We start from the raw sequence: 16,900 nt of genomic DNA on the forward strand, positions 1-16,900 counted from the left end.
GTTCTCTCGCTCGACTGTTGGTGTGTATCATTGTGGATGTTTGCGTTGTAACGGATACGACGACGACTAAGACAAAAACGACAGAGACATAGAGATGACGTACGACGACTACGGCGACGACGAGGAGAGAAAAGAAAAAGTAAATAATGAAGAGTAGTAAGAATAAAAAGAAGAGGTCGAAGAGTTCGCAGAGTAGTAACGGCGGCGTTAGATAATAGACAGCAGTATTAAGCGTGGCGGCGACGGTGGCGATGTCGTAGAGTCGTACGATCGTCGAGGCAGTGGCATAGTGGTGCACTAGTGCAAACGTCGAGCGCGATCGAACAACATTGTTGCTGCTGCTGCTGTTGCTGCTGCTGCTTCTTGCTCGCTGCTGCTGATGATGACGACAATGCCGTCGATGGACGCTCGCCGACTAGGACGCCACGTCCCAGATTTCCGCGAGGAATGGCGGCAGCTTCTTGTTCTTGAGCTTGAGGTTCGAACAGGTCTCGCTGTTCTGGTTACCGAGGGTGCGCAGCTCGGTGAGCACCGACAGCAGCTTGGCGAACATCGCCGAGGCCTTGGGCTTTCGCCTGCTTTCCACGTAGGCCTTCAGCGCGTCCAGGTAGATCTCCTGGATCTTTTCGACCTTCCAGCCTTCCGACACGTTCGGCCTCTCTGCAACGCACACGTCGTTTGTTTATTAATGACGCTGGCCGTTTCGTAACGGCAAGCATTAGCATCGCTCAAACCGATGCAAATTCACCGAGCGAATAATGAAGCCAATTAAAATGCAAATGATACTGTACCTGAAAATATGACGATGGCGGTGAGCAGTGCGTACTCGGCATTGTTGACCTTCATGGAGTACATGAGTCGGCCAAATTGCAGCAGGTCGTCAATGATGTTGCCGATGCCGGCGAGGGTGTAGCTGTCGCGCGAGTAAGGCTGATTATTGGCGAATATTATACTGTCCGTTTGGTAGTCGTATTTGCGCGCCATCCTCAGGATCATCACCTCGCTCGAGCAGGCTTTCAGTAAGACAATTTTGTCCTCGTGGCGGAGCTTATCGAAACCCGGCAGTCGCTTGGCGAACTCGACGATCAGCTGGACCGTCAGTATCGTGATTTCGGTGATGTGCCTGAACCTCACGTCGCTGGGGTCCTCGTTTTCCGACGTCGCGTTCTGTGAAAATCGTGGGTTTACTCCGACGCTCCGCACCTTCGTCAATGTGCCGTTCTAACTGTAACACGAACTTACCGTGATCCTTTTGACGTCCTCCTCGTTTGGCTGCTCGTACTCGTCCTGGAAGTAGACGAGCCTGTTGATGAGCTCCTCCTGCTCGGGACTGACGTAGTTGATGCCGTTGACCGAGCCGATCGTGGCGACGACGCCGCTGCCACTCGACATCGAGTAGCCGTCCGCCTCCGCTGGCTCCATTTTCACGCCCATCGGCTCGGCACCCAGGCCACCAGGGGAACCGTTCATTGTCGTACTGTTCGGCTTGTCCTTCTCCTAGAAATCAATGGGAAGCCAGTCGGTCGATTAGTTCTTTCGATCAGCCTAATGATTTATGGAAATATGCGCGTTGGATTCAGTTCGTTTTGGACTCGAGGCCGAGCGTTTGTTCAAGTCTCTGTGGCAGCTAAATTAGATGCTAATTGATGCAAATTTTCTGCCTCTCACTCGATCCAGCTATTGCATAAAAAATCCAACTTTTCCATGCAAGTCTTTTAAAAAAAAGCGAATGAATTGTCCTGTCGACCGGTATCGGTAATTGGTTACGGCGATTTTCCGGAGCGAGAAAAAAAGGTATTCGATAAGCTAATCGGAGGTCAGCGAGGAGCAAGAGTGCATCGGTCCACTGTCGGCCAATCCGTAAAACGTTCAAATTGTTTCCACGAGCGTTCAACTGTACGCACAGCCCCGGCCGTGTGGTCTACGTAGCTCACCGCGAAGAACAAGGGCCGCTTCTCGCTCCTGCAGAACCTGTTTACCCTCGCGGCACGGCGTCGTCGGTAACTCAGAAATTTGCTTTGCACGCGGTGCATGCTATTCTAGGCCACGACTCTATTGGCTATGTTTTACGCAGGCGCTCGGCCATTTTGCATTTTCATCCGAATGCGCGCTGCTTGGATGTGCCGGCGGCACCGACAGCATCCGCGCGCTACGCTACGTGACCAGCGCCGCCCCTTACCTTCTGTGCCTTCTTCTCCTTGCGCTTGACGGCGCACTGGAACTCGGGCACCACGCACTCGGGTCGCATGCCTACGTGCAGGCACTTTTTCAACCGGCACTCCTGGCACTTGCGCCGCATGTACATGTCGATCTCGCAGTTGTTGCCGTACTTGCACTGGTAGACGGCGTTCTTGGTGATGCTGCGCCTGAAGAAGCCCTTGCAACCCTCGCAGGTCAGCGCGTTGTAGTGATAGCCCGATGCGCGATCGCCGCATACCAGACACAGCTCCTCCTGTTGACGCGGCGTCGGGCCCTTCTTCTTCTTCGCATCGCAACTGTCGGCGCTGTAGCCGTTCAGCGAGCTCGGTGGCGACAGGTCGTCCCTTCCTGCAAGCATCGCGCAAACCAGCATCAGTAACGAGTCGCTCGGCTTGGACCACCACGTGAATACGCGCGCCCGCGACCCGACTCCGATTCGCTTGTTTCGCTGCTCCCCCCGCCCCGAACACGCTCGCGCTCCTTTTCGAAAGAGCAGAGTCTGTCCCCCGTCTGGTCCCGCGGGGTAACGCGTTCACCGGCGGTCTGTCTCTTGTCGAGCCAGCCAGGCGCACTTTCACCAAAGGCCGCCAAGATTGACCAGCATTTTGATCCGACGATCGGGAGACGCGAGTATGTGTCAAGGTCAGTTTTTCCATGCCCACGAGCACAGTTCTTGCTCTCGTCATCGGAAACACGTTTATCCGAGGGTCGCACCTTATAGGAAACTAAATATCGCTCGCTGTATTTGCCTCGGCGCTCACTCGAGACACGTATTTGCACTTGCGGGCGATTGTTCGGGTCCGCATTCGACGACTGACCAGATAACGAGCGTCCAAGAGAAACTGCCAATAACGTTCGCTCTTTTTGCTTCGTACTCGAGAGTCCGATGACTGTACGCGGCGGCGAGTCAATATAGCGTGAACGTCCTGACATGTAAATGAGAAAGAAATCGAAAAGAGAATAGCCGCGATAATAAAAGAAGCACACGGGTCGGTAAGCGGGCGACCTGCTTGACCCGCGTCGGCAGCCTTGAGTAAGGCGCGACTCGCGAGAGACTGTTGAACTCTGGAAATCAACAATGGCGCGGCCTGCGAAAAATGCAATGGGAAAAAAGAAAAAGATGGTGGAAAGCGGAAGCCGCGAGTGTTTTTCGAGGACAAGTCAGGTGGAGGATATTGCGCGCTGTGTGCACGGAAAGCCGAGGCGAGCGTGCGTTGCGGTCAGTGTCTCAGTAGCTTGGTGGGAGAGAGAAGGTAGGTAGCTAGGTATGTAGGATATAATCCTGATTTTCTTGGGCGAGAGAAGCGAGGTATGCCTAGGCCGCCACCAGATATAGAGAATACTAGGGTGGGGGCGGCCCGGGGGAGGGGGCAGCAGGTTCTCCGCGCCAGCGAGCCCGCGAGAGAGAGCACTGAGCGTCCTTGACTCTGGAGAACGTGAGCTGACTGTCTATATATAGTGGGGCCCTCTCTCTCTCTCTCTCTCTCTGCTGGCAGAACTTGGACTCCTCGCTCACTTTTTCCTCGCTGCACACCGGCCATACCCTCTGTCCGAGGTGCAGTGCACGGAGGAATGTGCTTTCGATCGAAGCTTTTCGTTGCTTTCTAGCCGCGCGCCTGCCTGCCTGCCTGCCTGCCGTTCGCCCACGTACCTCCTAACGCATTGTTTCTCTCGGTCGTTTGTGCCGACATTGCTGGCACTTGGTCACGGCAATTGAGCGAGATGACGTTGGCTCGCAAAGCGCGACGGCCCGACGGTCGACGGTCTGCGAAACTCCGCCGAGGCGAGTTTCTGTCCAGAGAGAACTGAACGCTTGCGCAAGTATTTATAGACGTAGAGCGCGCATCGGTGCGGCATTGAAGTCTCTGTGCATGTGTGCTTAGGCGAAGCTCATTATCCCGGCCGCGCACGCGCGCGCGTCCGCCGGCTCTCCTCTTCTGCTACGGTTTTACCTAACTTCCGGGCAAGCTCGTCCAGTACAACGCGCCTCGAGTGGCCGAGTCGCGACAGCTACTTGTACTCGTGCAAGCTCACGAGGACGATACAGGGCTTGCACCGCCGTCAAGCCGAAGACTAGCAAACTTTCCTACTGCATGCACATCCTGCTTATCCGGCTACGGTACGCTACGTGTAAATGTGCGACGATTTCTCGTGACTTTCATTGGAGACCAATTCACCGTTATTCCGTTGCCAGGGTACTGTCCGTGAAAGCGAGATTTCTTGGATTTTCTTATGACGTCGATTATTAAACGTCTTTCTCTCGCTCGTCAATTCACGATTGGCGTTGGGTGGAATGCCAGGAATAGAAAACAATGGCTCACGAGAAGAAGAGCGATGCTGCTGCCGCTGCAGCAGGCCATATACGGCGACTTCTCTTGCTCGCTCTCTCTCTCTCTCTCTCTCTCTCTCTCTCTCGGTGTATAGCAGCGCGGCCCTGGCCTTGCCCGCACTCAGCCAAGCGAGTCGAGTCGAGGGGAAACGGATGCGCGCGCGCGCGCGCGAGAGAGAGAGAGAGAGAGAGAGTCGCGCTTGACGCTCCAGTTCGCTGCGCATAGACCGACAGCCAGTTCCATCATTCTTGCTTCTTTAAATACATCTATTTGGATTTCTTTGAAAGGCGCCAACTCTGCTTTTATTACAGGTGTCGTCGCGAGAGCAGATCATCGCGCATTACTCATCGCGACGATTGTTCACGGTCTCGCTTCTTTTTTCGGAACTGCAGCGCAGGCAAACCCGTGAGTTGTGAGTTGTGGCGCAAGAGAAGGAGAAATGGAAATTCCTAAAAACGCGTCGACTTTGGTATTCGTTTGATGTGTGCGACAACACGCGCCGAAAATGAACTGTCGACAAGAGAAAAAAAAGAGGGCCAATTGGAGTCAATGACAACTGGAGGCGCGCATCGATGAGCGTAAATGGCTTTTTAAAGAGCGAAAGCAGAGCACGGGCCGAATTGGGTCGTCGACTTCCTCCTCCTCCTCCTCCTCCTCCTCGAGCTTGATATGCAATAATGGGCCTCGTAACTGATTTGTTCTCTAAATTAGAATTCTGAGCGAGACGGCCAATTGACACAAGTGGTTCTCTTATGATTATTATAGGTCGCCGCTCTTTTCCTTGGCGTGGATTGCGCTGCATTTATATACACTGAACTCAACCTGCTGGCATGAAAATGGGCTTGACCGCGTAGCCCGTACAAACAAATCATTTTGCTTTTTGGAGCTTTCTAAACTACGTGTCATTTCTTTCTGAACGACAGTTTCCTTGCAATTTTTTGCTTTCGACTAACACACCTGTTTGCCCTGCTTGGCCAACCGTTCGGAATACTCAATTGTCAAACATTCTGCTAGTAGTCGAAATAAGTCGTCGACATTTGCGCGTGAAATATTAAAAAGTCATCGCTCACCGAAGCACGACAGCATCATGCCATCCTGTTCTTCCGCGTTGACCCCGATAATGATAATATACGCGTCTGCTTTAGCACGGAGAGCGAGCGCGGGGCCAAGTGCTCGATATATAATAAACTTGTTCTCTTGGTTTTCGGCGAGCGACACGGTCAGAGGAGCACGCGCGAGAACGAGCCGCTTATTCGCTTTTTTCCCCCGAGCATCCGCTCAACTCGAATCAGATAAATCTTTAGATATCTGCGTGGCGAAATTCCAGTTGAGGACTATAATACGCGGGCGCAGCCACGTGTACGAACGGAGATGCCTTGACCCAAATTTACAGATCCGAGCGAGGGCAGAGCTGAAAAGCGGTACGCGCAGCCATCAGCTGACGGAGAGCAGCGGATCGTTGAACCAAGCGCGCACATTGCACCTGGCCGCCTGGCCGCTGCATCGAAACTGTCAGCGCCCCCCCCCGCCCTCCCCCTCCCCCCGCACTGCCGCCCAGTGAGAGTGACCCACTAACCCCGCAGTAGCAGCGCCCGTAGCGGCCGCTCAACTGGCCAAGGTGAGAGTCCGGTACCGAAAATTTTCTTTGCTCGGAACTCCCGACTCGCGCCGACTCCTCGCAGTTTTTTGAAAGTTTTTGGCGCCGCGCCGTCGACAAAAGTAGGTGAAAGAGTGCGTCCGCCCGCCCGCCCGTCCGCGTGGGATCGGAATGTTTTCGTATTTCGCTATTGTTGCGCTGATCGACCGAAGCGAGGCCCTCCGCTGTTTCATTCGCCGGACTGACAGTTCGTATCGCCGCCCGATTCGTCGCCTGGCTTAACCTACTTTTCGCGAGTGCTCGTGTCGCCTTATTTGCAGGAAAAGAAAAAACTGACGAAACGATGAACTCCGCACCTCTGAGTCACAACGATAAGCCTTCTTCTTTTGCGCGGAGCAGAAAGAAGAACGCGTTCTTTAGCGAATGCAAATGCCGTCCGTTCTCTAATCAGCGCTGCGAGCAGTCCATTAGCATTTTTTATTATCGTGCGCCGCTTGTCCTTGCCTATCGATGTGAAAGACCGCGAAAAATCCGGCGAGCGAACAAGAAAACGAGCTGTAGGCGCGCGCGAGAGAGCGGCGGAGAACCAGTTTCTTCAGTTTTCTTAGTGGCGAGGAGCGAGCGAGAGAGAGAGAGAGAGAGAGAGAGAGAGAGCGAGAGAGAGCAGCGGCGATAAGGAGGAGTTGCGCGCGTCGCTCAAGTGTATTAAAGAGGAGGAGGAGGTGGGGGCACGAGTGTGGTGTATATCCAACGCAGCGTGACGCGAACGAGACCTTGAACGAGCGCGAAACGAGCGAGGGCAGACTCTAAAGTCGCGCGCACACCGCCGACGCGCCGCGCGGTTCAATCAACTCCTCCGCCTCCTCCTCCGCCGCTGCATTTTTGCTCTCGCTCCTTTCCTTTTCTGTCTGCCAGACAAACTTTCGCGCGCGAAAATTATTCAATTCCTCGACTACGATTATACAAAGACTTGCGCTTGTATACGCGCGTTTAGAGGAGGGGCGCACGTTTAAAAGCTCGCTCGGCTGCAGCAGCAGCAGCACCAGCAGCAGCAGCAGCAGCAGCCAGCCGCCGCGCAAGAGACCGAAATAGAACGGGGTGACTGGGTCGTCGACGCGCGTTCTCTCTCCTCTCTCGTTGTATATATCGAACGCTTTTATACGTTACGTCGGTTCGCTCTGCGGCGGCGGCGACGAACGGAGAAGAAAACGCGGAGGTGGCGGTTTCTTTTTTTGTTTTTCAAGCTCCAGTCTCGCTGTTTGCCAATCCCGTGAGACGAATGCGCGCCAATCTAAAATGCAGATCTCGGCAGAGGTGAGAAGTGCCGTTAATAATAATGTTGATTATGCTAATAGCCCCGGCAAGCGTTTAACTGTCAATCAGACGACTTATGGCGCGTTACTTGCATCATTAGAAGACAAGGCCACAACTCCGAGTTCTCTCTTTTCTATTCTCCCGTTGCAGCGATAGATAATATAATCCGTGTCAATGCCATGCGCGCGTATCCTTTGCGCGAATCAGGACGCTTCGTGCTAACGCAGCCTTCGGAATGTTATTTCGCGAACCCTCGATAATGCGTTGCTATCGGCGATTGCGCGGGGATGACTGCCGACGCGTGAGTTTTTCAAAAAACAACACGAGCATTCTTGCGATTGACCAACATTTTTGCTTTTTACCGTTACGTCGCCGGCTTCCTTTCCTCCTCGGTAGCCTATACTGCATTTTTCATTTCGTTTGAGCGTATTATAAAAAAAAACCGAGTAAAAAAACTGCACGCACGTACACACGTCAAGTACCCGAGAGCGAGAGAGGCTCCTCCTTTATTATTCACGCCACGCAAGCGAGCGACTTCCTCCTTCGCAGACGTCGCGCAGGATTTTTCAGTCGCACCGTTTACTTTTCAAATACAACGATAACGTTACTTTTTTCCAGCTCCTGTTGCTCTATTTTTTTCGTCCCAAGATTATGGCCGTAGGAATGTCGTTGTTGTATGAGAAACACGAATAACTTATTTGCGACCGAAATGTGTTTAATGACCTTTCATATACTATAACGCGGCTATGTTGCTTGCTCGACAACTTTTCACCTTGAGAATAGGAAGAAAAAAATTTTCAAGCCTTACAAAAAAAATTAATGTATAGAAGTTCTCAGCGTCACATTTACGTAATTTGAGCTACACAATATACATCGCGGCCAAAATTTGTTCAAATATGTTCGCAACGTTGCACAAAAATATCGCGGACATACATTTCGACATTCGAAGCAATTCCGGTATATCTCGCATTACGCTGGTGGTGCGCTACATCTTTCCAAAAAAAAAATGGTCGGCCAAGTCCCTTTTTTCGAACGTGCACGTGCGATTGATGGAAATAATCGCTGGATATCGTAGAAGGTAAACATTGGAGGTGAGAAAAATAATAGAGGTCATCGATCATAAGTCCCGCTTGTCTGTGTGCGTGCGCGCGCGTTAAAAAAAGTGAAGCTTATCGAGCCAGATTAACACACGAAGCTCTTTCTCTCGATTGTTATCGCCGTGATGCAGACGAGCGCACTTTCGCACGATAACCCGAAATAAATGAAGCTCCTCTCCCGCTCTCTCGCTCTCTCGCTCTTCCGACGTCTATTTAAAAAAACTCGACAGCGAGAGAACAATTCATTTTTTCCCTCTCCAAGATTGGCTTTTGTTCTCTGTTTTCATTTCTCGATCTCCTCTTTTTCACTGCGACAACGTGACTCATACTAATAGTTTTTAATGTGACCTTGATCTTGAACGTTGAACTGAATTAAAATACAATGTAATCGAGTCTTTTTTTTGGCAGCGCAAATGGCTGCGCGAGCGCGTACACTTCTTGGCAAAGCGATTAATAATTAGGCACGCTCGAATCGCAGCGCGCAGATGGTGGGAAACGAGAAGAAAAGAAAAGAAAGACAAGTCGATGCTCACGGGAAGATAGCGCTTGCAGCGATAAACAGTCGAAAACTCGGGAAGTTGGAGCGCCCGAGCAAAAAGTCGAGGAGGAGGAGGAGCACGAAGAGACTCACGCGAGCTGCACGAGCAATGCACTCGCGACGGTGGCGTCGGCGGCCCACATGTGCCGCGGCGAAGGTTGACCTTTAAAAATGGCCGCCCCCCTCCCCGCGGCGGGCATAACGCACAGCTGATACTTATTTTTTCCCCGCGAGAGAGCTCGGAGAGAAAAAAGAACGAGCGTCTGGTATTTCGGAGGGTTACAGTCACTGACGCAAGCGTAAAAAGGAAGAGAGAAGAGGAGCAAGCTTTGAGTGTCAAGGCCGCGCGGATGCGTCTGTACCTTCGACGATGCTATTGCAACTGGGCGGCGAATTGATATGCGTGCGATTGTGCAGATCGAGATCCCACAATTGATGGTGGGCACTGGCGACACTAGTAGCCTCGGTCACCACGTGAATTTCGGATGTCCTCGGCATCGTCGACGAAGTCGGCGCTAATGGCGGCGACAACACACCACTACTCGACACTTCGCTACTGGATTCAGCGGAGGCCAAGGCGCTGGGTCTCGGTGCAGCCCAGCGCCTCTTAACCCCGGCAACTGGCACGCGAGGTTGTTGCATTATCGCCACCGGCTGGAGCATCAAGCCCCGGCCGAGCTTCGCACCACTACTTAACACCTCCAGCTTCTTTATTCTTTTTCCGTGCACAACAATCACAACGACCACTCTTCTCTTTCTCTCTACGTTCGTCGAACTTGTTTTCCTTCGCTGCTACTCCGATTTCCGTCTTGGTCGCTCAATCGAAAAACTGAGCTTTTTTCGCGTATCAACACTGTTTGATGCGCGACGCACGGCCGCGATAGTGTCGTCTCGAAAAGTAAAACATTACACACACACACATTACGCGGCAGGCACACTCGAAGCAAAAAACGAGTTTTCTTCTAATAAAAAGAAAGAACAAAGTGTAAACTGTGCTTGGCGCTGCGGCGGTTCCTCGCTGACTGACTGTGCTGTGCGCGAGTTGCTCGCGGACGGCCAACCGAAGCGCGCGCGCGTGAGAGAGCGAGAGAGAGAGAGTGAGTGAGTGAGAGAGAGGGACGAGAGCACGAGAGTAGGGAGAGAGAGAGGAGCTGAGCAGCAGCAGCAGCAGCAGCAGCGCAGGCCAGCAGGTTACCACCGCCGCCGCCGCCGCCGCCGCCACAGAGATGCGCCGAGAAAAGAGGAGTGAGAGTCCACCGACTATGCACCTAGTTTTGCTTTTTAAACTCGCTTTTAGCTTCCTTTCAGGCATTTCAACTTTGAACGGAGAGATCGCGTTATACATACATTCGCTGGCACGATACGTGCGGAATTGGATTTTGACTTTCACCTGGTCGAACGAACGATTGATAAAGCGACTTGCAATTGTTGGCTGTCCAACGTTTTTATGGGAGAGAAACGAGGCGAGAAAGCAACAATATTAAAAAGAAAAGAAAACTTGAACTTATTGACTGGCTTCGCGAGAGAGTTGGTCTGTAAGCGAGAATCGCTAGGCGATAGAGAGAAAGGGAAATAAAATGCAGTGCACGTTGGTGTGTGCGCGCGAGCGCGCGCGAGCATAGTCTGAGTGAGACTCTGCTGGGCGCACGAGGAGAGAGTCAAGAATGCCAGAACTGAGCAAGTTTGAGATGCCAAGAGAGCCGAGCCAGCCAGAGTATACACAGCGATCCTGTTTCTCCTTGCTCGCTCGCCACTGACTCGTTCCCCCTCTGCGTAGAGCCGAGCGCCGAGCGCCGAGCGAGCGACGCGCTTCCAAATGGGACATTCCCAGTCAGCTGAGCCAGCCTGCATGTGCCCCTCTCGACGACTCGACCCTTTTGTCTCTCTTGCAAACCTATTGTCGAGCACTCGATCGTCATTCGTTTCTCGCTTGTCCTCTATTTATCGTTCGTGAAAACAACACATGACCAAAACTTTCGCTACAACTGAATTAGTCCGCTCACGCTTTTCATTGCTCGCTCTCGCTTTCCTGCGCGCCGATTTAATTTTTAGCAAGCCCGACGTCTTTTCTAATCGCGTGAAATCCTTTTTACTGGCTTTCGGAGTGCAGATGAAAACTCTCAGCGACAGTGCACCGGAATGGCAACCAGCCAGCCTGCAGCCTCTCAGCCTCTCTCCCCCCTTTCGCTAGAATCGCTGACAAGGAAGAAAGATGCATCTGCCGCCGTGGAAAATGCGCTTTCCTAACAATAGGAAAACCCAAGCAGCGAGCCCACGTACAGTGACGTCAAGGGGCAAGCAGGCTCTAAGCTAGGCACCTGTTACTCGTCTGCGAACACAGTGGGAGAAAGAGCTGGGTCGAGCTGCTGCGGCGGCCTCTCCCGCTTGGGTCACGGCCAGGAAAATCAGGCCAACACGCGCTCTCTCTCTCTCTCTCTCTCTCTCTCTCTCTCTCTCTCTCTCTCTCTCTCTCTCTCTCTCTCTCTCTCTCTCTCTCTCTCTCTCTCTCTCTCCGCCGCATACGATCATTTCACTATCTACTACTGCTCGACGGAGAGACTTTTTTGTTTCAGTATCCAGCCAGCGTTTTTGTTTGGGAACTTGAGGCATACGTTTTTTTTCAGTTTCTCAAATGTACAGTTACGTTTTTTCATCTGGATTGAACGGTTTTGCCATTGAATGCATCGAAATCCAATTTTCAGTTTACTCGCAAACGACGATGCATTCGAAGCTGAAGCACATTCAATTATCTTTTTCCAATAATATGTATGTTGGAATCGCTGATAAAAAACAAGTGATTTGCGAGAAAAGCGAGCCGCCGTAATATAGAAACGTGACAATTGGTGGTATTTTTGAGAGCCCCTTTTACCGTCAAACAATAATCTGTATCGCGCCCCTTTCGGAATCGTCAAAAATAAAAGTTCTATTTGGAGGATCAATTATATCGGCTGAAAATGCTTTTCTTTCTTTTTACGTGTACGCTCATCGAATGTTGTTCCTCGCGGGAAACGACCTCGTTTCGGCTGCGTGTCGATGATGCAAGGTACTGCGATATTATTAATCGGCAGAGGCAAGGAACACACAAATAGATGCTGTCGAACTAGCTGGGGTGAATGATTTTCCCGGCGACGGTATTTTTAGTTGAGCTCGCGTTTCCCGTGAGTTCTCTGTCGCAAGGCAATTATATTAGAACTCGAGTTGGCATTGTGTGTCAGCCTGGCTTCTTTTTGCCCGGGTAATTAATTTTGGTTAGGTAACGGTAACGGTTATTCTTTTTTTCTTTCTTTTTTTCGGCCAAAGAAGACAACCATCAGCTACAAGCGCTACTTATGTAGAACCGACCTTGTCAGACGACAGAGGATCAGTCCATTGAACGCCGAGAGGTTTAAAAACCAAAAACACGACTGAATATCCTAGAAAAAGCGATTTTGGCGAAAGACGAAACTCAGCGAGCGTAACGAATTCGTTACACGTGAGAAACGCTCTGCTAGAGGAGACGAGGAGTAGCGTCAATCAAGAGCCACGATAACTCCATCTGGCAAGGAAAAGAGGAGAAGGTGGCGCTAATTACCAGGGCAATAAAATCTAAGTCGCTGTGGCGGTGTATAGATCGCGGCTTGGCGTTTTTAGCGTGAGGCAGCGCAAAGGATAATGAGCGACGTCGGCGCCGGCGAAGGGAGACCGGACATGATTACAGAGCCTCGGCTGACTGCGAGAAGCTTGGCTGAGCATCATAGGCCTTCGCGCTACGCATCAAGGCCCCCACGTATTATAGACCGCCGCAAGTAAAAAAGCTCTACTGCTGATGCTGTTTTTGACCCTTTTACACTATTTTGCGCTGAAATTCCTGGAGAGACAGGAAATGGGATCCGCAGCCGCAAGGTTCTTTCTTTCTTTCTTTGTTCCTCGATGATTTTCTTTTTGGTTCGCAGAGATTTGCTTTCGAGGGAACCTACGTTTTCGCCAGGACAACGCTGAGCAAATGAATAATCAGGAGTCTGGTGCGACTGCGCATCGTACTCACGTTCGATGAGAATGGACGCGGCTGCGCTTGAGCGCTGCTTGGGCTCGCGCGCAAAGGCGACAACTTACCTGAAACAGAGAGAACGAAAAGCAACATTTAAAAAGAGATCATTGCTGACAAATGGAAAGAGCAGATGAACCGTCGCTCGAATCGCGGCGCGAGTCTCTCCTTCGTTCTTTCTTTTCGCTCCAAATTTTTTCTTTTCGAATTTCGCGTTCGCCTCCTCCGCTGGAGTCTATCTGCACGAAGGATCAGCCGCGGCCTTATCTCTTTTACAATTTCTCGCATGCATTAGCCGAAGGAAAGCTTCCTTCTTCCCCTTCACGCTTCTTTTCCTGCATTGCAATCGCGAGCCGCGCCGTGCGCGCGGGAAAATAAATGATTCGACGAGAGAGAGAGGGGGGGGGACACACGAGCAGTGTGTTATTTAGCGTCGAACGTTTTCCAGATTGCTCTTTCCCATAGCCGGCACCTGTTGCTGTGTGTGTGTGTGTGTGTGTGTGTGTGTGTGTGTGTGTGTGTGTGTGTGTGTGTGTGTGTGTGGACCACGACGACGTCGAACGAGCGACGAAGCGCGCAGCAACATTAGCCCTTCCGACCACATCCAGCCACGCATATGCTTCCGCTTCTGTTGGAGCCGAGTCCGAGAAGGTCAGTGTGCGGCGTAACAATGAGTCTTGCCGAAAAAAAACAACGAGCTTCCGTTCTTTCTCTCGGTCTTACGGCCGATCTAGCTATTATAGTCCATGCGATTTTCGCACGAGGCAAAAAGTCGCCAATGTTCGGATGCTAATTTCTCGTTAGGCTTTGTCCCTTTGTGCACTTCAAGCGGAATTGATATGCATTTGCATGTGCATGCAGTTCTCGGAAGGTCTGCGGGCTCTCTCACAGGGCTCGAAATCGGGCAAAGAGGTGCCAGTTTCGAAAGTAGGTTTGTCAGTGGTGCGTGTAAGAAGAGGCATTTTTTCGCTGCTGGAGTGAACCCATAATGTCATTAGATCCTGATCGGGCTCTCTTACACTGACTGAGCTCTACACCAGCCCAAGTGTTTCAACGATACTTTCAAACGGACGATATTTTTTCCGATGTTTTCCAAGTTGCCGTGCAGCAGTCACATCTGCCCATTCCTTTGGCTCGTTCTTAGTAGCCGAGAAGAAGCGCTTAGGAAAGCTGACGCGAGGAAAACAGAACAAAGAGCGTGTTTTTCGCCAGAGAGCATTGTGGCCGTTCGAGGGCTGCCTCGCGAGAAAGCGAGCGAGGGGGAGTAACCTAATCTGTAGTAAAGAATGCCGCGAAAGAAGCAGGTACGGACTTTTCCGGGAAGCTTAAAAACGAGAGGGCAGCGAAAAGGTTCATTTACCTGCCGACGCCCGCAGTGCCGCAGTGTGTCGATGAGGTAATCCCTCTCTCGCTTCGCGAGGGTTGGGTTGGTTGACCTAACGGTCGTCGCTAGCCAGATCTGCAGCTGCACCGCTGGCTGGCTGCTTTTCGGGAAATTGCCCGTCTTTGCCTCACGCGCGTTTTTCGGCGAGCGGACAAAACGCGCCCAGAGATTTATTGCAACAGGATGCGCTTGTCAGATAAAAACATCCTCGGTTTTTCTTACGTGGCTGTTCTGCGTCTTTCTCATTTTTTCCGTCGGCGCGGCGGCGTGGCGAGTGTGGAAGGCGTACAAACACAAGGTCCAACAAGAGACCGTTGTTTTGCCGCCCCCGATAAACAAATGAAGGGGCGGCCGAGGACGGCCGAGTGCCAATTAGCGGCAAAGCGACGGCCGGTTGCGCGCCCATCGATGTGTTACTTATTAGAGGGCGTCGGTGGCGCTTGCGGGCCAAGACCTGTTGCTTTTCAATTCGGAAGCACCTGCCCGCGCGCAGATTTCTGCCCCCCAGCTATTAGCGCGCGACGCTTCTCCCTAATTGTTCGTTTGTCGACGGCGAGCCATACGCACACGCTGGCTTTGTCCCACGATGGTTTTCTCCGAGCGATCTCCCACGAGTGACGACGACGAGCTCGTTCGAGCCAGTGAACGCGGCCTCCGCGGTTCCTCTCGTTAGCGACTGCCGATGACCTTTCGCAGTCCATTCACGAGCTGCCCTCTCGGCAAACTCGGCCAAGTTAATAGGCGCGCGCGGACGCTTGTTTTCTTCCAGATCGAAAAAACAGCAGCTCGCGGCCGGCGTGTATTTTTAGGCCTCCGTGTCAGCCGAGGGAAAGCTCGACCAAATGCATTCCAAGCGGACGAGCAAGCGACAATAAAGCCTGATTAAAATATGCCGATGCTGGGCGCCTGAACACCGGCCAAAAGCATCAGCCTTGAGAAGCGGCAAGGCGTCGCATCTCCCACGCGCTGGAGACAAGGCGTAGCTCGACAACACAAAGCGCGGAGGAAAAAACTGACGTTAGCGTTTAGTATGCCACGTCATCGCAGCGTTCTCGCGGCATCGGCAAGCGCGGGTGTGCCGCGCGCGCTTTTTCGCGGCCTTCAAGCTGCCGAGCCGCCCGAGACCCTGAGCCTGCACATAGGCAACAGCTGCCGAGCAGGTAGACCTCTCGGCGGCGAAAGCGTTCGTGGCTATCGTTTATTGGCGGCACAGCCGCGCCTTGTCAATTTTCACTGCAGAACCAAACGGTTTCGCGCGCTCGCAGAGAGAGCGAGAGAGAAACGGCTTGTAACTCGTTACTTATGCAACGTAATCAAATTCAAGGCTCTCCCTCCCGCCGAGAGTTTGCCTGCGCGTAGTAAAATAGCCGTGGAGAAGCCGTGAAGAACAACGAGTCCCTTTCAATGTGTCGCCGTGTCTTTTGACTCTCGTCTACTTCTCCACACTGTTGCTGCCCTCTAACAGTTCTCGCGTTACCTTTTGTCGACGGCCACGCGAAAAGAGAGAAAAACATTTGTTATCTCTGTTTGTCGGGCGACGTTACGAGATTTGCGACAATCGTGCCCGTAAAAAAAGAGAACACGCAGAGCGACCTTAAGCCGCGCGACAATAAAAGCACTTGCCATTCGTCACGGTTTAATAATAATCTCGCGCCAGACGACGGATCTGCACATCATTGCCGATATTCATCGATTCGCTAATGCGCCAGGCGGACAGCCGATCCGCTGACCTCTTTCAAGTTGCCTTTTTTCAAATCGACCTGTCTCTTATTAACGTCCGACACGCTCAGCGACGACGACCAATCCCGCCTCCTACTCACTCTCATCATTTGAATAAACTGCGCGTGCTCGTGCGCCAAACGAATTGGATCGTGTTTATGTAACTAATATTACTGTCGAGTGTCGATCCATTGTCCGGGCGATCCAGTCGCACGAGAAACAAAACTCGATCGGCCGATCGGCTCGCGCTGGCCGAATCAGGATCGCTGCTTGTTTTTTCTCTCCGCACAGACCACTGCAGCGTTGCGTAAAGAGATCGAAAAAAGAGCAACCGTTACGCACAAATTCTCGTCGCGTTGCGCAATCGAAAAGCCAAACAATTTCATATTGCAATTGGCGAATTGACTGTGCAACGAAGCGACAGCAAGGTGCTAGCGGCCAGCAGGTCCGCGGATGCACGTGCGGCTGTGTCGCTTCCGATAAAAAATCAACAAAGTGGCAAGCGGCGGCCGACGTAGAGTTGTCCCGAGCCGCGCCGCGCGTGACACTGACCCGTGAGCCACGACTACAGGCGGGCGGCGGCGGGTCAGGGTTAGAAAGCGCGGGCCGCCGCCCAGCCACGCGGCCGGCCGCGGAAAAAGTGTCCCTCGAGCGCCAAGGACCCGACCTCGGGATGCGAGCTTCAAAGCCTTACCCCC

The 16,900-nt window shown here is 52.3% G+C and overlaps 1 protein-coding gene across 1 annotated transcript in view; it reads right to left on the reverse strand.

Moving 5' to 3' along the window:
- Positions 1-401: 401 nt before the first annotated feature.
- LOC131666795 (ecdysone receptor-like) overlaps positions 402-16,900 on the reverse strand; it is a 47,022-nt gene continuing 30,523 nt past the window's right edge. The window contains exons 4-7 of the mRNA XM_058939723.1: positions 2,180-2,547; positions 1,243-1,497; positions 792-1,167; positions 402-660 (exon numbers count right to left, since the gene is read on the reverse strand). Coding sequence (XP_058795706.1) covers positions 416-660; positions 792-1,167; positions 1,243-1,497; positions 2,180-2,547 — 1,244 coding nt within the window. The 3' untranslated portion in view covers positions 402-415. The remainder of the gene's footprint in view (positions 661-791; positions 1,168-1,242; positions 1,498-2,179; positions 2,548-16,900) is intronic.

This window comes from Phymastichus coffea, unplaced genomic scaffold (assembly GCF_024137745.1).
Source record: "Phymastichus coffea isolate CEN01 unplaced genomic scaffold, Cenicafe_Pcof_1.1 PCOF00061, whole genome shotgun sequence".
Taxonomy (NCBI): domain Eukaryota; kingdom Metazoa; phylum Arthropoda; class Insecta; order Hymenoptera; family Eulophidae; genus Phymastichus; species Phymastichus coffea.